At 46.8% G+C, this 20356-nt stretch overlaps 2 protein-coding genes across 2 annotated transcripts in view; both read right to left on the reverse strand.

The window, feature by feature from the left end:
* eIF4A (eukaryotic translation initiation factor 4A) overlaps positions 1–3327 on the reverse strand; it is a 65263-nt gene extending 61936 nt beyond the window's left edge. Inside the window, exons 1-3 of the mRNA XM_050190122.2 lie at positions 3225–3327; positions 1476–1563; positions 695–827 (exon numbers count right to left, since the gene is read on the reverse strand). Coding sequence (XP_050046079.1) covers positions 695–827; positions 1476–1563; positions 3225–3247 — 244 coding nt within the window. The 5' untranslated portion in view covers positions 3248–3327. The remainder of the gene's footprint in view (positions 1–694; positions 828–1475; positions 1564–3224) is intronic.
* Positions 3328–4366: 1039 nt separating this feature from the next.
* On the reverse strand, positions 4367–19118 carry LOC126542989 (uncharacterized). The gene is made up of 3 exons (XM_055077533.2): positions 18864–19118; positions 11951–12128; positions 4367–4533 (listed from the first exon to the last, which is right to left on the reverse strand). The coding sequence occupies exons 1-3, from the start codon at positions 18993–18995 to the stop codon at positions 4436–4438; spliced, it is 408 nt and encodes a 135-aa protein (XP_054933508.1). The 5' UTR covers positions 18996–19118; the 3' UTR covers positions 4367–4435.
* Between the last annotated feature and the right edge of the window lie 1238 nt (positions 19119–20356).

Consider the following 20356-nt stretch of genomic DNA (forward strand, 5'->3'; position numbering starts at 1 on the left):
AAATGAAGAAATGGCATCCCCAAAACGTGAAGTTGCCACTTGCCATATGCTTGGTCTAATACGACCTTCAATAATAATGGGTGTGAAAGCACTCTCTTTAAGACTATTCAATTATTGTTTAACACATGACATTACTATTTTACTGAAGAGTGCCTGAGGGTGATAATGTAGCTGGCTAATAACCCCATTAAGTGCCCACTGCAGACCTGCTAACCTCGAAATTCAGGAGATTCGCCAAGTGCACAGGAAAGAGGGACCGGACGCGGACAAAAAATTTTTCTCTCTACAAAGAAACGCCACCACTGAATGGCTGTCAGTAATTAAACGTCTCGGTGCTCATACTGTACCGGCATGCATGCATAATTAAAGAATGTATATTATGTCCCATGACAGTGGCCACTTCACACTCTTAATATGCATTGCCGCATAACAGAGCAGTACTGCAGCAAAGCTGACATGAGACCGGTCATTATGCAACAGATATATTTTCCTCGCGCACACTCTTAACGCACGCCTCGACTCTGAAGCAAACCGGGTTAGGTCTACACACAAGAGTCTGATTTAAATCTAACTTCAGCTAGCTACCTAGCACGCAATGGCAATTACGATGTGGCTGCATGATGTGCCTTTTTTTTTTCCAGTGGGGGAGAAGGGGTAGTTTTTCGAGAACTCAACCGATCTGTTAAAAACCTACCTTTGATGCATGGGATAATGGCTCTCTGCTGAATAGCAGATGGCTTCTCAAAACCATAGGCATAGATTCCACGCAAGAGCTCTTCACGGAGGTTCATGTCATCGAAGTTGTCGATGATCTCCTCCCAGTTGCTCTGCCAGAAAAAAAAAAACAAATTAGCACGTATTAAAGACAGCCAAACTTAGAAAAAGACACATCACAGCACAAACAAGCAAGATGCCAACTTCGATACGTAAATATGAAATGTAAGCTTTGCCCGCCACACACACACACCAACATGTGAAAGAACAAACCCTGGTGCTGCCAGGTCAAGTCATCTTGTGAACAAAAGTTTGAAGCCTATTCTTGGCAGAAAATGCAGATCAAACACATAAAGCGAGATGACCTAGTTGCCGTAAAATGAGAAATCAGTGTAGCACCAGTCATTGAGGCCTCAGAGACCACCGATGTGTTCACCCTAAGACCTCACCCAAATCTGGTGGGGCATGCTGTCTGACCTCTGGACGATCCAAACCCGTCATATTATGGAACGGTATTGGTGCTTTTTAAAGGTCAGGCATCTTAACACAGTGCGACAACACATGTGCAAATGTAAATGATGTTCTGAAACGACACGACTTGAGGAATAGACCTGAAAACTGCTTGAATCTTGAGTTGGTACGACAGAAAAAATTTGATACATCAGCACTTAACCAATGGCCAATACAATGCACACAATTATTGCTAAATCAAGTATTTTTAAGCAACTTTAACTTGTAGTGCAAGTGGCAGGAAAGCTCACCTCAATGATGCCATCTGGTTCCATGCCTGGGGGCCCATCGTACTCCTGGTCCTGTCGTTTCTCAGGATCCCAGTCGCTCGGCCCATTTCTGTTCAAACATAAGGCAAATAAATTATGTGGCTGGCTTCAAACCATACACCAAGGTACATCTCTATGACACTTCAATGCACTTGCATCGTGTGCTTAGACCTCAACATCACAGGGCAAAAAAGGTGTGAACTCCAATGTGTAAAAATGGAATGCGAGTTTTGCCTGTCAAACGCATCACCATGTGCAGTAAGAACGCTGGTACTGCCAGGTCAAGTCACCCTGTGGGCAAAATTAAACTTATTTATGGCTAAAAACCCAGAACCCAGATCGGTTACATGAACAAAGATGATATAGTTGCTGTAAAATAAGATTTCAGCACCAGTCGTTGAGATCTCGGAGAACACTTTAGTGCTCGCCCTAAGACCTCACCCAAATCTGGTGGGGCATACTCCGCCATTTCACGAAACGGTATTGCTGTTTTTGAAGGTCAGACATCCGAACACGTCGTGCCAACGCGGGCAGTAATTTAAACAACATCCTGTGCAACATGGCTCCACGATTGGACCCAAATATCTGCGCGAATCTCCTGGTCTGACGGGGAGTAAATCAATTACATTTCCACGTACGCAATGTCCAATACAACGCGCATGATAAGGAACACCTTCGACTTACAGTACGCAAACGCGATGTTCCATCCCGACGCATGATGCAACGGGCACAGATAGCCGCAGCAAATTCAATATGCTACAGCTGTCGTTCAACGAACGCGAACCCCTCTCGCAAAGTACACGCGGAACTTCGTTGTCAATGGTGCGTTCGAAGCTCGGAAATATTCCGGCTATTTTTCAACAGCTGGAAATGTAAGGCGACTTAGCGATGCTAACGTCAAATCTCTTTTCGCGACGGAACAGCTCATAAGCGGCCACAACTTCTAAGGTAGGACGAACGAGGATAATTTTATAACAAGCAAAGCGGTAGAACTAGCTTTTTAATTGTCATTTTCCCAACTCGGGAACCACAAACGAAAACTCGTCAGTAACCAACATTTGTTAGTATGTAAACGGTACAAGCAAATGATTGCTCGACGCGAACAGGGACTACTAGGAGGGCAAGGTCTGTCGTGGTATTCACTCGAGAAAAGCGATGACACGCCGCAAGGCCTAAAGTAGGCCTAACGGCCGAATCCGGCGCAGTTGGACCGGCGACGCGGCGTAGTTGTTAGTACACGGCAAAATATTTGTCGAGAGGCTTTCCCAACCATACATGATACCACGTATGTGTTACAACTTTGACAATGTTGCTAAATCACCGCCTCTGTATCCCTACAAGCTGTTTCTAACGCGCCCATTCAAACGTCCGGCCCGTCGTGGGCGGTTAAAATTGCCAGTGTTCGATACACTCGCCTAACTCGACCGCAAAAAAGAACGAACAATACCGAACGACTAAGTATCGCTGGCTCAACGAACGCAACTTGTGCACGGCGCATGAAATTCGTCTAAACGCACAATTTAGCTGGGCACGTGTTATTCACAGGGCAAGACCGATACGCCATGATGGCCGTGTCACAAGACGGGCCCTAAAATTTTCTGTATTTCTCACACAATCACGCATTAATCATGACCAGAGCAACTTGTTAGTAATAGTATACTACTTAGATGCCAATTTTGGCTAATTTCAATGAACTTTAGGCGACAAAATATGCTTGAAGACGGAGCTCACCTTTCATCGTGGGGATAAGACATGATCGCATGCAATTAGTGCGGCACGAAAGGAAAAACCGGCCGCAGTTTCCTACCTAGTATCCTTCCGCTTTATCGTGCCGGCGGCGGTTTATCACAGTACTGCTAGTAAAAATGCAACTGTGCTATCAAACACTGAAAGTAATAAATTTTTTGTTTTTGATTATGTTAAAACCTCAGAAAACTTTCACATTAGTGAGTATTTGCTTATGGTCGCAAGAACTATATTACAGAGTCGGAGGTGCTTCCGCTTGTGTGAACTGGCGTTGCAGCCGTCTCTCTGGCCTTTCTTGCTCGTCTTGCGGTACTGATGAACGGCATGTCTAGCCTGAATTTGAAGAAATTTTGCGCTTTTACAGCTATTGCTTCCGTGTCATAGTACACCGTGTTCAGTATTTCCGCGTATTACATTGATTCGGTTTGGTTAACGGCGAATAGGCGACGCTGTAATATGGTGACTTTTTGTGTGTGTGACGTTTTTGGTTACCGCTGCCGTTGCAATGGTTCATTGGTTTGCCGTGCTAAGTTCATCAACCGGATTGTGCCTTGCCATGATGCACACCGCGCAGGATAGTATTCTAAACCGGTGGTCTTATGTTGTGGTCATGTTGTTACTGCAATACAACATAGGTTGCCGGAGACTCGAAAGCGTTGGGAAACCACGGGTCCCGGCCATGTGAGAAGGCGGGGTTCGAAAATGTGACATAGCTATGATGTCGTTGAAGTGCCAGACTCCCATGCCGAGAGCTGTAGAGCATCGGCCGCTCGGACGTAATTTTTTTTTTTTCGTATGGCTCATAGTAAAATACGCAAATAAAAGAAAAACGGCGTAGCGACTTGTTAGTGCCATTCAACGGCAAGATGCATAGAGTGCAACGGCGGCGTATGGCGAGTATAAAATTATGCGAGTTGAGTTCTCTGCCGTAGTGGTAAACTAAGGCAGTGCATGCTGTTTCCCAACTCAATGCGACCGTGCAAAAATAAATGAATTAACATATTTATTGGAAGGAGTGGGGCTTCATTTTTTCCTGATTTTGGAAAGGTAGTGGATGCCCGTTTCCAATGCTCGGTGACCTGTTCTGTTCCTTTCAGTCTTGTGAACGTTGTCGAGGTTGTTGAACACTGAATAACAAGAATGCGGTGTCTATATACATTTATTTATTTTTCCTTCAGTGCGAGCGCCAACATATTTCAATAACACTGTTGAACTAACATGGTGCACATCTCTTGAAGCTTGGGAACAACCAGCTTGGACGGCTCGTGGACCGAGTATACAGCGACAACGAGAACTGGAAAAGAAATATTGTCCATTAGGGGCTGTCAAATCGGGCTCCAGTGACGCCCCAGAAATGAAACGATGACACACTTGACCTTTACATGCCTGACCCGCGAATCGGCTGCTACGTTCATTCCCTTTTTTTGTGTGTGTGTGTGGTGCAGTTCGCGCCTTGGAGAGCAGCCGTTTTGTTTGTTTGGCCCGTGCCAAAGACTTACGTCATCCGAACCCGAGTAACGTCTTCCTCGTGATTCATTGCCTGTGACGTTAGCATACGTAATCTGCGCGATCGGGACGTGGACAGCGTGCGTCACGTTCCGCCTCTCCTTTTTTCGCCACCTCCTTCGCTTTTGACCAACCAGCGTGACATTTTTGTCACCAGAGGGCAAGAAAACTCTGCAGTTTCTTAAAGCCCCTCCCAGTTTCGGTTTCGATGGGAGGCACGCAGCCATACCTAGAGGGAAATCTGGCGCTGCTGCGCTGTGGTATGCATGGGATAGTAACTCTATGCATGGGAATGCCGGTATATTGTGACTACGGATTGGCACCATTCCGTCTGTCACAATGATTCATTTTCTACTAAAACAGCACGTGAAAAGCTGTTTTGGTTTTATTATTACGCAAAAACATGTTTTGTTTAACTATGAGAACTTGTTATTGCGTGTACGATTATATGTTACGTAAAAAGTATCAGCGGGCCGCTAAAGTTGGAAGACAGACGACAAGGTTCGCACTCGCTTTGAAACAGTTTGTCATCTGTTCTTGCTTTTCTTCGCTTGGTCATGCATTGTAGGTGAGTAAAGATGTAATATGCGCGAATGGAAACATTTTATGAAGAAGTTACTTTAAGAACGCCTTACTTGTGTAGCCATATCCACGTTTTAGACGAAGCCTCCTACAACACCAGCCAACACAAGCCTCGCAGACACATATACTATAGTGCCGTCATTCCCATGACGGCACGGTGCCCCCTTAAAAAACTCCCATAGACGGTGGCGCCAGATTTCCCTCTAGGTGTTATAGTGAGCAACTCTATGCACGCAGCCCTTTTCCTAGGTCTATGCCGCAGCCATAATGTAGTGAGAAACTCTATGGCCGCAGCCGGTACACCGCTATTCTCTCTCTCTCTCTCTCTCACTTGTTTTTTAGTCACCCGCGCGCTTTAGAAATGTGGCAAAAGCGACCACTATGTTCTGCCTGCGCCGGTAGCTATCGTCAGCTAAGCACAAGGCAATCTATAGTCATAAAAATTCATATCATAATTTTTTATTCTATGTTAAGACAGCCCGTGCACAGTGACACGATATTTAATTAATTGTTTAGATAATGCCATCTTACAAGACGACCTCAACCACACTCTATCATGGCACGATAAATATAATATTAAAATAAATCCCTCCAAATGTAATTGCACCCGCTTCAGCCGCTAACGCAACATCATCAATTTTAATTATCACTTAAATAATGTAAACATTGCTATTGCTGAAAATGTTAAATATTAAGGCATAACCTACTCATCAAGTCTCACGTGGAACAAACATATTGAAAAGCCGAGTCCGTAATTTTAGAAGTCAGCCGAGCAGGTAAAGAACAGTGTTGTATACTATCAACGTGCGGCCCATTCCACAATGCGATGCCACCATATGGGATCCTTAACCTAGCGATATAATTAGCAGGTTAGAAGCGGTTCAAAGCCGTGCCGCGTGTTTTGCCGCTCTTCCTCATTACACAACTAATTCGTTCCGCCGTAACATTAGTGTTACCGCGCTCACGAAATGTTTATCTTGAGACCCATCAGAAAAACGTCGCTGTTCTTTCAGGCTTTCCTTTCTCAACCACATAGCTCATGACAACCTCGATATTGATCGCCAGAAGTATTTGAAACCCCCGACATAATACTCCCAAAGAAGAGATACTAACAAGAAAATCAGCGAAATTAAGTGTCGCACCACACTGTTCCAGTCATCTTGTTTTGTTTTTTTTCACACACAATACGAGAGCGTATCAACTTGCCTAACACTGTTGTTTCCGCGTCCAGTGAGTCGTTTGCCACTTTATACTCAAGTGAAATTTTGTATAAAACAGTCACGTCAGAAGTGTTAACCTACCTACGCACAACCACCTCCTTATCTTGTGCCTCTTTAATTTCACTGCTGTATATACGAACTAGAAGAAAGGAAACCGAGGGGCCCGATTTTTATCATAAGCCAACAAAGGGGCCCGAATATCATAAGCCAACAAAGAAAGACACCAAGGACAGCATAGGGGAAGTTATCTGCAGTTATTAAGGGGTGTGGTAGGGTAAATCGACCAAAACTGACTTTTTTAAAATTTATTTACCAACAAACAATACACACCGTGCGGGGCATGACCGTGCATGGCGAACGCGCACTTAAATATTCCGAAGCCCATTAGAAATGGCGCCAAAAACCGCGCCTCCTAGTATTTAAAAAATGATGGATGCAAAGGTTTGTTTACATGTTCTTTTCCACCATTTTGGAGCGAAGCTTGGCGCCCGTTCATGCGTTGAGCGTCGGCGTACCTCGGCGTCGTACCTCAACAAGCACAACGAAAGACAAAAGCGAACGGGGAGCGCTGCAGGAGATGAGAGAAGAGAGCGCGAGGAGGAAAGTGGAGGAGGAGCGGTAGTGAGACGGCCTGCGCTGACTTGCCGGCGGCCAGGGCAGCCGCAGCCGCGTGGGCGATCACATTTGCGCCTTATTGCGGGCGATCTCCACCACTGGAAAAGCTGGCGTCGGCGTGACGTGATGTGAGGGATCACGTGGACACAGTGGCCGCGTCGGCTGCTTCGGAAGCGCCGAAGCGAGCTGAAAACGAAGGTTTAAAGTCCCACCTGCGCTGCGGTTCTGATTAAGTGGGAAGGTTTCCCGCATCGAGTGTGTGCTTGACAACAATTGAAAGCATTATAATAGGTAGTGGCTGCCTTTGAAGGCGTCCAACATGGTAGGCTACTGCTCGGTGTCGCAGTGCCAGACTTACGCAACGGAGCCCGGTGTCAGCCTTCACACGTACCCGTATATGCACGGAGGCAAGCTTTCTGTTAGAAACGTGGCCTATTGCTGGGCCGATCCCGGAGGTGGTGCACAGCCACGCCCAAAAATTACATCATTTTCAGGTTTCTGTTATTGTTTCGTACTTTTACTATTTCAGTCTGAGAAGATTTAACATAACGGGAATGCGCTGTCGGTGTTTTGTTTCATGACGTTTGTTTGTGGGCTGTTATTCTCAAATTCCGAGGAATAACCTTGTCAAGAATGTAAGACAAGGTATGAGCAATTTCGGTGATAGAATGGTGTGGTAATATAACCCGGATATACGGCGCATGCAATATAGCAAGGCGTGGCATGTACACATACCTAAATGTACACGGAAAATTTCACCTCAACGCCGAATTTCCTGCGACACGGGGCTCTTGACGCTATCGCGCTCATGTAACACAACTGTCAGTGCTGTATGAAATTGAAATGATCGCTGCGAGAAATTAGACATTGAGGAGCTGTAAGAAGCTGAAATATATGCGGAAGGCAAAAAATAATTAAGAAATAATAACATCTTGAAGGGGCAGCGCAATATGACGAAGACAGAAGGCAGGAACACCCAGGACAGCGCCGAACTCACAACTAACTTTATTTGAAGGCTTACATAGCCTTCAAATAAAGTTAGTTGTGAGTTCAGCGCTGTTTTGTGTGTTCCTGCTTTCTGTCTTCGTCATATTGCGCTGCCCCTTAAATACGTTCAACCCGTACCAACTCGCCCAAATGTCGATCCTTCTAAAGAAGTGCGAAGCGCCGGCATAGGAGCAGCCAAAGCAGCGATTAAACCTATGCATAACCTTCGTGTCAAACAATCCCATATAAGAATATTTCCCATATAATGCCCCGCATATGTTCATGGGATAATTGGATATTGAGGTAACGGGAATATGCATTCCATTTATTCATTTATTTATTTTTTATAGGGAAGGCTCAAAGAGAACACAATGGTGGTTTTGTCACTGCATTAGCGGAGCCAAAAGTGAACACATATATCGGCAAGAAGAGGATGATCAACTTTGGTGACAGCAGGAAATGAACACTGAGGGAGAAACCAAGAAGCAACTATAGGTCGAGCCCGACTGACATGACACTCGCACGAAGCATGACCGACTATAGTGCAATGTTGCCAGGTTGTCATGCATTTTCCCCACGCCTAGAGGCAAAATTTCCCTTTATTTTCTTTGTTCAACAGTATACCTCCAGTTTCCCACGTGAATAAATTTGCTCGCAAGAAAAGTTTCTAAAGCATCGAAAAAGTTATTTGTTCGATTTTATTCTTCTTCCTAAAGAAGAGTGACTTTCAAAGCCTATCTAAATAATAAATTCCTTCAAGGCTAATCTAAAGGAATATTGTAAGGCAGACTCAACCAGCACACCCAACAGACGTGATTGAGTCCCACGTAAGCTCACGTGCGAGAGGCCGTCTGAACAAAAATTTCAAAAAGACGTTTGTACAGTGCCTTGATGAAACGTTTCTTTTGTACAGCTCAAATATAAAGCATTGCTGTCACACATTGTATTAAACCAGCAAGCAATCTGTAACTGAACAGTCATACACTTCATGCTCCACATAAGCGCGCTTAAAGGATAACACAGCTCTTCGTAAATTGAAGTTAACTATGGCTCGAGGTTCAGTTTATGATATGCGGGCATGTCCTTGCCAAACGCGCTGGTGGCGCAAAGACGTATGAAGCTCCGAATGTCGTTACTTCTTCCAACGTTTAGTTTTACCTGCGCGTCGGCAATAACCAGAAAGCTCATTAAGGCCACTTACGTGAGCCAGAAGGAATGGCATCGTCAACATCATCATCATCCTATTTTAAGTCTACTGCAGAACGAAGGCCTCTCCCTGCGATCTCCAATGACCCCTGTCCTGCGCCAACCGATTCCAACTAGCACCCGCAAATCACCATCTAGTCTTCTGTCATCCTCGCCTGCATTTCCTTTCTCTTGGCGCCAATTCTGTAACCCTAATGGTCCACCGATTATCTAACTTACGAATTACATGACCTGCCCGGCTCCATTTCTTTCTCTTAATGTCAGTTAGAATATCGGCTATCCCCGTCTGTTCTCTGAACCATACCATTCTCTTTCTGTCTCTTAACGTCACGCCCAACATTCTTCGTTCCATCGCTCTTTGTGTGGTGCTTGTTTTCCAGCTTCTTTGTCAGTCTCCAAGTTTTTGCCCCATATGTTAGCACCGGTAGAATGCACTGATTGTACTCCTTTCTTTTTAGTGGTAATGGTAAGCTTCAAGTCACTTTCTGATAATGTATGCCGTATGCGCTCCAACCAATTTTTATTCTTATGTAAATTTGCCTCTCATCATCAGGCTCCCATGTGAGTAATTGACCTAGGTAAACGTATTCCTTCGCAGACTCTAGAGGCTGACTGGCGATCCTGAACTCTTGTTCAGGCTAGTTCAGGCCAGGCTATTTATCATTATCTTTGTTTTCTGTATATTAATTTTCAAACCCACCCTTACGCTCTCTCTGTTAAGGTGCTCAATCATTTGTTGTAACTCGTCCCCAGCGTTGCTGAACAGGACAATGTCATCTGTAAACCGAAGGTTGCTGCGATATTTGCCGTTGATCCTTACTCTAAGCGATCCCAATTTAATAGCTTGAATACTTCTTCCAAGCATGCAGTGAATAGAATTGGAGAGATTATGTGTCTTAGTCTGACCCCTTTCTTTATAGGTATCTTTCTACTTTTCTTGTGGAGAATTAAAGTAGCTGTGGAATCTTTGTAGATATTTTCCAAGATATTTACGTAAGCCTCCTGTACTCCTTGATTATGTAATGCCTCTATGACTGCTGGTATCCCTACTGAATCAAATGCCTTTTCGTAATCTATGAAAGTCATATAGAGAGGCTGATTGCAATCTGCAGATTTCTCGATTACCTGATTGATTACATGGATGTGGTCCATTGTACAATGTCCCTTCCTGAAGCCAGCCTGTTCCCTTGGTTGACTAAAGTCAAGTGTTGCCCTTATCTTATTGAAAATTATCTTGGTGAATATTTTACACAATACTGGAAGCAAGCTAATGGGCCTATGATTTTTCAATTCTTTAACGCCTTCCTTTCTTGTGGATTAGTGTAATGTTGGCGTTCTTCCACTTCTCTGGGACCCTTGAAATCGTGAGACATTTCCTATAAAGGGCCGCAAGCTTTTCAAGCATGATGTCTCCTCCACCTTTGATTAAATCAACCGTTATTTCATCTTCTCCTGCCGCTTTTCCTCGTTTCATGTATTCTAAGGCCCTTCTAACTTCATCGCAAGATATAGAAGGAGCCTCTGCAACCTGTTCATTACGACTTCGCATGGAGGCTGTTCTAGGTACTGTACGGGTCAGTGTAGAATTCCTCCGTTGCTTTTACTATATCTTCGAGATTGCTGATGATATTACCCTGCCTATCTTTGAGTGCATTCATTTTGGCTTGTGCTATGCCAAGTTGTCTTCTCACTGATTTCATGCTGCGTCCATTTTTTAGTGCTTCCTCAGTCTTTCTTACGCTATAATTTCGAATATCCTTTATTTTCTCGTTGTTGATCAGTTTTGAAAATTCCGCGAATTCTATCTGATCTCTTGAGCTGGACGCTTTCATCCTTTATTCGCTCCTTCGTTGCTTGGGAGAGCTTATACCTACGGCTTGCCTTCGCGCGTTTGCAACAGTCCTTAATTTTATCCAAGCTCCGCAAGCGGGTACTGGTATTCGTTACCACAGAATAAAATATTTTCGACTTCGCCAAAAAAAGAAGCCCACATTTTACATTGCGAAAAAATAAATTTACCTAAAATTGACCATTTTATGGGAAATTTCCCACGAACATTTTCGACTTCACCGAAAATATTTCCACCATTTACACTGCCAGAAAATAAATGTAAATTTTTCTTTGAAACAGATTTCTCTCATAATATGGGCCCACAGTTTAGCAACACTGATATAACCTGACAAAAGAGCGAGAGGCAACACAATGCTGAGACGGCGCATCGCAGGCATCGCGATCACGTGACGGCACACTGTGGAAGCGTCAATACCTAACAACCCAGCTACGGACTCGGGCTTTAACTCGCGATAAGGTCCGCAGATGAAACAAATAGGACCTTAACTCGCACTATACAGCAATACGTCATCACCGGCGCTATCAATAAGCTGCGTTTTCTTGGCATACAAGACAGTTGCGCGAATTGCATAACAACATCGATGTTCTTTACTCGTCGTTGTCATTTCGTTACTGTGGCTCATTGTTATACGTATACGTGTGTCGGTGCCATGTACGCGTCCTGCATCTGTCTGTCGCGTTTCTCACTTCTACCAACAAGCTTGATTCGGCGACGACAGCGTTCGAGCTCAATGGGGCGCGTACCGGTGTTGGCGAATCCGACGGCGCACTTAGCGTCCGGCCTGCGCAGCAGGACGACGTTCTTGCCTTCCATCTTCAGGAAGGTGAACCGCAGTCGGCAGATGCTCGCCCCACCGCGGTACATGCGCAGCGGGTCCCGGTGCGACGACACGAGCTCGCAAACCTCGGACTCGGACACTCCCTGCGGTGGGCGATGCGAGGTCCTCAGGCTATGTTGCGCCAAGCTTTACGAGAGAAAATTGTTTTTGCAAAAATTATTTTCCGCAGCAAGTCTTTCGACAGGCGATGCTTGTTTTTACCAAGTCTATAAAAATAAATTCTTAAAGCAGGTGCAATTGACAAAAGCTAAGTCGATGAAGAAGTCCCTGTGGTCCAAAAACAATTTGTAACAATTTGTTACATGTAGGAGTATATGTTCGAAGTTTGATGCTGATCGGTGTGCTTCGGCTACACTTCGATCTTCGTTACTCAATTGTGTGTGTATCCCTGAAAAAAAAAGAAAGAAGCGCGCTTAGGGCAAGCTCTAAAAAAATAGCATTCTCTCTCTCTCTCTCTCTCACTCTCCTTGACCTCTCGCGAGATTTTACGAATTGGCAAGTTCACAGGTTAGCAGGTACCATGCCAGTAGGGGAGTCCCCAAGTGGAACCAGTAAATCGATCAAGCCCGGTAGGCAGTGGCGTAGCTAGGTCGTCTGGCACCCGGGGCCCATAGGTCTTCTGTCACCCCCCCCCCCCCGGCTGTAGTCGAGGAAGGCGAGGATATCAACAAGTTCCGGGTGTCTTCAGACGTATGTGACCCCCCCCCCCCCCTGGCCCCTTGCACCCGGGGCCCACGGCCCCCCCCCCCCCCTGTTGCTACGCCACTGCCGGTAGGGACCATATGCAACAAGAACGAGTTCTCGGTTGTATTGCAATGCTAGTTTAAGATTTTTGCTTGGGCCATGTGGGTCACAGTCACACTGACGTCTTTGTCGTTTTGGAGCAACGTATAAGGAGGGTGACGTGACGTGACTGAATGCCCAGGAGGGCCATGCGGGCTGCATTTGTAAGTTCCCTTTTTTTTTTCTTGGAAAAAAAGTGCTTCGACGCCGCCTCTGGCAGACAGCTAAATCTATTACATCAGCTGGATTACTTGAAGAGGTGAATGTTACATGGCCAACAAATCACAGTGTGGCGTGAACTAATCAGCTAAACAGACGAAATCAGTAAACCAGCCACATTCATTAAACAAGATCCTGTGCTTCGCACGTGTTTCACGATAGAGCCTAAAGAATCTGTGACCGAGTGCACTGACGTTCTGATCAATATTCACTAACACTATAAAAAGTCAATTCAGATTAGTGTTAACTGGAGAGAGAGAGATAAATATGAAATGTATTATTCCCAAAGGAACTAAGGCCCCAGTCCGGGCCTCCTGGTAGGCACATGCCTCTTGGCCCAGCACGTTCGATTGACCTGGCAGCACCAGAATCAGCCATAATAGTTTTCCAAAATTTCGTGGAAAAGCGGTCCACTCCTCCCAACTGCCAGGACGCTGGTTGGGTGATAGTTTCTAAAGTACTGTCTTTCAGAAAATGGAGTTGGGGGGGGGGGGGGGGGGCACTCCCACAAGGTGTGCTTATTTGATGTAGAGGCCCAGCAGTGTTTACAGTGGGAGCCTGGGTCCCTGTTAATATATTGCGTATAATCTGGTGTGAGTAATGCACGTGTGTGTTTGTGCTTTTCGTGAGATTGGGGAGTCCGCTCGCGGATGCGTGCAGGATGGTGGGCTGTGAACTGTTGATGCTTCCCTGCGAGACTTCATCTTCATGCTGCATCTTCCGCTCTCTTCTGGGATTGTAAGTGTCTTCGATAGGCTAGAAGGTCCCGGATCCTCTGCGTGGCATAGTTCGTGGGCTCTTAAGTTTTCTTGGAATCCTTGATGGCCTGGAATCCATCGTATACGTGTAGGAGGGGGGCATATATGCGTGTGTCAACTTCGTGCATATGTGTAAAGGCTACATGATCATCGTTTAATTTGATGTCTTTGCAAGCGCTTTGGCTTTATGATCGGTTTATAATCGTGTCAGTTGTGTCATTACCGTTGTGGCAGGCATTGTCGCCAGCAATACCACGTCTTTGCGTTGGCACTCTCAGGTAACTTTTCACAAGCATCGAGTTGTGCCCCAGTATACCGCTGGTTTGCTACTTTCGGTGTTATGACTGGCACCTGTACAGCATGTGTATTTATCCGTCTGTCCACTGCATCATATAATATTTACTCTTCTTATCCGCCGTTTTCGAATTCTTTACCGGGTGCATATATCTTGGAAAGGAGTGTACTAGAGCATACCCCAATGCCCGTCGTTCGTTCTTGCGTCTATTCTGACCAACTATAAGCAGGGTCATAAGCCTGCATTTACGACAAGAATACTTTTATGCACTTGACATCATCAACGACAACACGTATCTGGCCGCGAATCTTAATCATATGCGGACCAGTAATTTATATACTGCCTTCCACCCTCCACAACCCCCCTGCCCTTCCGTGTCAGTGTTGTTTAACTGCTAAGAAGTTGACTGTAACGTGGTATACACATCATTATCACCTTCATCATCATCAGCAGCAGCAGCAGCATCAGCATCTTTTATATCCACTGCAGGAGGAAGGCCCCTCCTGCGATCTCCAATTACCCCTGCCCTTCGCCAACCAATCCCGACGAGCATCCCCGAATTTCCGAATTTCATCGTCCCAGATAGTATTCTGCCGTCCTCGACTGCGCTTTCCTGCTCTTGGCACCGATTCTGTAACCCTAATGTTCCACCGGCTATCTAACCTACGCATGCACACTGGCGTAGCAACAGGGGGGGGCCGGGGGGCCGTGGGCCCCGGGTGCAAGGGGCCAGAAGGGGGGGGGGGGGTGTCATATACGTCTGAAGACACCCGGAAATTGTCGATATCCTCGCCTTCCTCGACTACACCAGGGGGGGGGGGGGGGGGTTACAGAAGACCTATGGGCCCCGGGTGCCAGACGACCTAGCTACGCCACTGCGCATGCATTACCTGACCTGCCCAGCTCCATTTGTTTATCTTAAGGTCAATTAGAATATCGGCTATACCCGTTTTCTCTCTGATCCAAACCGCTCCGTTTCTGTCTCCTAACGTTATGCCTAACATTCTTTGTTCCATCGCTCTCTGCGTGGTCCTTAACTTGTTCTCAAGCTTCTTTGTCAGTCTCCAAGTTCATGCCCGATATATCAGCACCGGTAAAATTCACTGATTGTACACCTTCCGTTTCAATGATAATAGTAAGCTTTCGGTCAGGATCTGACAATGCCTGCCGTATGCGATCCAACCCATTTTTATTCTTCTGTGAATTTCCTTCTCATGATCAGGGTTCCCTGTGATTAATTGACCTAGGTAAACGTACTCCTTCACAGACTCTAGAGGCCGACTGGCGATCCTGAATTTTTGTTCACTTGCCCAATATATATATATATATATATATATATATATATATATATATATATATATATATATATATATATATATATATATATATATATATATATATATGTAGTAGGCAAAGAGGGATTCTTCAGGCTACCTTTCAAACGTAAAGAACTTGAGTGGTGCTACAAGGTAAACAGAACAAGTATTTAATGTCGACAGTTTCGATCGGTGGACCGATCTTCATCAGGGTTTACAAAAAAAAAAAAAAAACCCTGATGAAGATCGGTCCACCGATCGAAACTGTCGACATTAAATACTTGTTCTGTTTACCTTGTAGCACCACTCAAGTTCTTTATATATATATATATATATAATCAGAATTACTTTTGAGGTTTCAGGTGCCAATACCACGATCTGATTTTGAAGCACCACCTGGGGTTCTTTGACGTGTACCTATAGATCTAAGTACCACGAGCGTTCTTGCATTTCGCCCCCATCGAAACGCCCGCGCTGCACCATGGTTAGCAGCGGAACTCCATAGCCACTAAGCTACCACAGCGGGTGAAAAGAAGAAGAAGAAGAAGAAAAAAACGATAATTCTCAGCGCAGCTAGTTATCCCTTTTGAATTCGATAAGGTTTATCCACACACGGCCTCGATAAGACAGCGCGCGCACAAGAAACACGGCGCTCGTTTTATGACGACAGCCGCGTCTTTCTGTCTCCTCTCTGTATCGCGCCATGGCGGGGGGACTGCGGCCAAGGTTCACAGATCGAATCACCCAGCCAGCGAGATGTCTGACAAGAGCACACCGGCTCAACATCAGAGCGTTTTGTTCCGCCTAGCAAGTGTAATCGATCCGAGGTCTGCAAGGCGGCCCATCACGATTAGCTCATGATGCAGCGCATGTGCGGACAGGCCTTGTGGCACGTGCTCGTTCGCTCAGTCTGATCATCATCAGCCTATTTTTTATGTCCACTGCAAGACGAAGGCCTCTCCCTTCGATCTCCAATTACTTCTGTCTTGCGCTATTGCTGATTCCAATTTGCGCGTGAATATTTCCTCTCCTAATTTCTCCAAATCACCCCAGCTAATTTTTCTGCCGTCCTCGACTGCGCTTCCCTTTCTTTGGCGCCCATTCTGTAACTCTAACGGTCATCCGGTTGTCTTACTCATTACATGGCCTGCCCAGCTCCATATTACAGCGAAGCTGCTTGTGGCTATGTTCTGGCGGATCGCGCCCCCGTGGACACAGACCAACTTTTCATACTCGACCGCCGACTCTCGTTTCCCACCCCACGAGCGCCGTCTCTCCCGACATTGCGCAATACCGCAGCGCACGTTCTTCGCGCGCCATGATTGGCGTGTCCACGCTATAACAAAATGTCATTGTCTCTATCCACCAATCGTTGTGCATGATTGCTTTGTGACGTAGAGATCGCGCCACTGCCTTTATCAGTTGCACCACGTTGCACTTTGGCCTTGGCATGGCCGTGCAGTTCGATGCGAAAGTCGGCGCGCACAGAAGCACGGACGGGTGCCGACATCGTGCGGCCGCCGCTGCGCCCGACAGCGTCGAGTGCCGGCGGAGCTCTTCCCGGAGAAGAGCGACTCGCACGCGTCGAGCGCCGGTATGTACGTGCGACACTGCAAATCAACATAGCAAACCCGCAACATCTTCTTTTAATGTCAGCTAGAATATCGGCTATCCCCGTTTGCTCTCTTACCCACACCGCTCTTTTCCTGCCTCTTAACGTTACGCATAAAATTTTTCGTTCCATCGCTGTTTGCGCGGTCCTTTACTTGTTCTCGAGCTCCTATGTTAGTCTCCAAGTTTATGCCCCATATGTTGGTACCAATAGAATGCTATGATTGTACATTTTTCTTTTCAACGACAGTGGTAACCTCTCAGTCAGGATTCGGTGATGCCTGCCGTATGCACCACTCTTCTGCAAACTTCCTTATCATGATCAGGGTGCTCTGTAATTGACCTAGAAAAACGTACTCCTGTACAGACTTTAGAAGCTGACTGGCGATACTGAGTGTTTGTTCCCTTGCCCGGCCTTGAACCTTGTCTGCATATTGAACCTTGTCTTCTGCATATTAATCTTCAACCCCCCTCTTATTGCACTCTCTCGGTGTAAGTGATTGCGATGCGTTTCATTACATACGTTGCGCTGCAGTTGCATCGCGCCCTCCCTCTCGCGTACGCATATTTGTGCAATTTGCAATTGAGTGAAGCCAAACGCAAAGTTGACGACGGCAACGCACGGAGCGGTCCGTCCTCTTCCACGTCCGAAGCCACGCTGCGCGTCACGGACTGGTCGTACGAAATGCATAGTTGCGAGGATCTCGAAGCTTCGTATTATTTCTATTACAAAATGTGCCACCCTTTGGATGCTCCACCGAAAGTGACAGCGAGCACAATCTAAATCTTCGATGAGAGAAGCGCGACGAAATAACTGGCCCGAAAGCTTGACAGCGTTTCGTGTTTACTCGCCGCAAAAAGTTGTCAACGAAGAAAACGTCATCTCTCCTCATCAACGATATGTGTGTTAGCCATTTGTTGCCGTTTATTTCGAATGAGTCGTCGAGTTTTTACGTTAGAACAGCTAGATAGGGTGGGGAGAATTTATTGCAGAAGCACTGAGAGAACGGCCTGACGTAATAGTCCTATAGCCTGCTTCTCTATAGAACAGCGATGTCTTTATTGATTATTGAGAGATATATGTCTCCATGTGCTGGCAACGATGCAAAAAGCCGCAGTTTCGCCCGCAAGGCGAAGCATCGATTGCGATATCAAATTAGTGGGCTGCCATAATAAGTATAGCAGATTTATCAACAATATAAACTTGTGAACACTCGCTTACTAACTCAATTACTACGCATGGTGTCAGCGCGCACAGGCAAAGATGCACACAATCACACGCGATGACCGCGGACGCTTGCTGTCTGAACGCTGGCGTGAGGAAGCGCAGCAGCGAGCGAAGTGACCTTCGAGCTGTCTATCGCTTCAACGCAAACTGAGCGGCGAGAACAAAGCACACGCGAAGCTACGAGCCGTCGGCCCTCCTAGGCTCGACTCCCAAAGCAGATCGCTTTCAAGGCAAAGCCCGCGCGCCTGCGCGCGGCCGCGCCGTACGCAGTTGCTGCCGAGCATGAAGGAAGGCTCCATGCTGCCGAAGTACAACGCCCCTAGCTCCCCTCCCCCCGTTTCCTTGCGCGCGACGGAAGACGGCGTCGCGATCGTACCGCGGTCGTCGGATTACCCTCGCACGCTTTCACTCCCGCATGCAGCATAAAGCGCGAGGCGACGGTGTCATCGCCCGTGGGCTTCATACGGAACATCACGGTGACGGCAAAGGTGCACCTGGAATGTCCATGTAATTGCTATCGCAATGAAACATGTCTTCACGTACGTCCACATGTACGTACTTTCAACCAGGATTGTGTCGTCAGCGTTGTCACCCCTCGTTTTGCTCACCGGGCATATTTCCGGTGGCTCGTAAGCAATGCAGGCTCCCGTCTGGATGTTGTGCACCGCCGCGTACAGGCACTGGCCCTGGCCTTCGATCGCTCCCGCAGTCAGTCTTCGCAGCAGCAGGCCCCAGTCCATCTCCCTGTCGAGGCGCGGCCAGATGCGGGAAGAACTCGGTCGGCCCGTTGGTCGCCAAGCCTGCTCTCTGACGGAGGCGCAGTGTTGTCTCTCTAGATATGGCGCATACCCACTGTGAGGTATTGTAGAAGAATCTGGTGGAATTAAAGAAGGGCAGTTTTGTCCAGAAGCCTCGTCTTAGTTTCATAGAATTTAAGTAACAGCTTCACGAAAGCTTCGCTTCCCAAAGAGTCCAACATGTGCTTTGGACCTGCACATATATATGTATACATATATAGTTTTTGCTTGCTTGAGTCCGCTTTGGCTGCGACGAAAGCGAGAGGCAAGCAGAGTGTCGCGCAGAGGGTGCGTAGAGCTCCTTAGCCCGGGCACAGTAGCATGCAACTCGACAAAACATTCACCAGTTGTGCATAGTCATAGAATGGAGGACACAGTAGCAGTAACACACAGAAAAAGCAGCGTTCATACTTTGCGTGGAAACGTTCGTTCCACTTTGGAAGGGTTGTAAGATAGGCACTTCACCAAAATGGGGTGCCAGTCCGGTTGAATATCAAGTCCACCTTAAACATATTTTAGGTGTACGGTTATCTGGATGAAATGCACCCTTGTAGGTACCATCGTTTCGGCGTTTCGGTCCATCATTCGCGTGTTCCACAGACTGTGCATTCCCATGAGAAAAAAAAAAAAACATGACGAAAGGTGAATTATTATCACAGGTAGGCAGCAGGTATCGCACAGTATAAGCGTTGATTTCAAAGTTTTTTTGTAAACTCCGCGGTTCTTGCTTACTAAAGGTGTGCCTAGTGCGTGCCTGATTGTGCACCTCACGTCACAGCCGTGTCGCTGACTAGTGCAGCGTCACCGGGCGGAGCACGTGACGGTGCGGAGGAGGTGGCGCCACGTCATGAGTGTATAAAATGAGCACGTTCATGACGTTTCGAGGTCTACAAACGGTATAATGCATTCGTAGTGTGTGCCGAATTTTAAGTTTAGTATTTGCTGTCGCGCCAGGAGTTGTTGCGCAGAAAAGCGGGTGCGCACGATCTCCGCATTGACGACACAGACAGAGCGGCGGTTGTCGGCGGCGAGCGATGGAGGCGAGGACGGCCGCGCACGTGAAACGCCACAGCGGAAGAAGCGCGTGCCGCTTTTCCGTTTTTTTTTCTTTTTTATTGCGAAAGCAATACTGCTCGCACTTTCGGCCCATCGGTGGTCGTGGCGCCTCCTTACACAGCTGCGCGCCACGTGAACGTGTGACTCACGCCAGACCGAGAGACGGGGCCCCAGCTCGCGGCATCGATGGTGGAGGCGAAGCCTTGCGCGCCGCTGCTGCGGCGCTACCGAGAGAGGGCGCTCGCTGG

Source organism: Dermacentor andersoni, chromosome 2 (assembly GCF_023375885.2).
Source record: "Dermacentor andersoni chromosome 2, qqDerAnde1_hic_scaffold, whole genome shotgun sequence".
NCBI lineage: Eukaryota > Metazoa > Arthropoda > Arachnida > Ixodida > Ixodidae > Dermacentor > Dermacentor andersoni.

Excerpts from the sequence above, each read along its gene's own strand:
- LOC126542989 (XM_055077533.2), bottom strand. The coding sequence starts at position 18,995 with ATGGACTGGGGCCTGCTGCTGCGAAGACTGACTGCGGGAGCGATCGAA. Across the intron at positions 12,129-18,863 it reads AGCCACCGGAAATATGCCCG|GGAGTGTCCGAGTCCGAGGT; the intron begins GTGAGCAAAACG and ends CGCCCACCGCAG. Across the intron at positions 4,534-11,950 it reads CGTCGGATTCGCCAACACCG|TTCTCGTTGTCGCTGTATAC; the intron begins GTACGCGCCCCA and ends TTTCTTTTCCAG.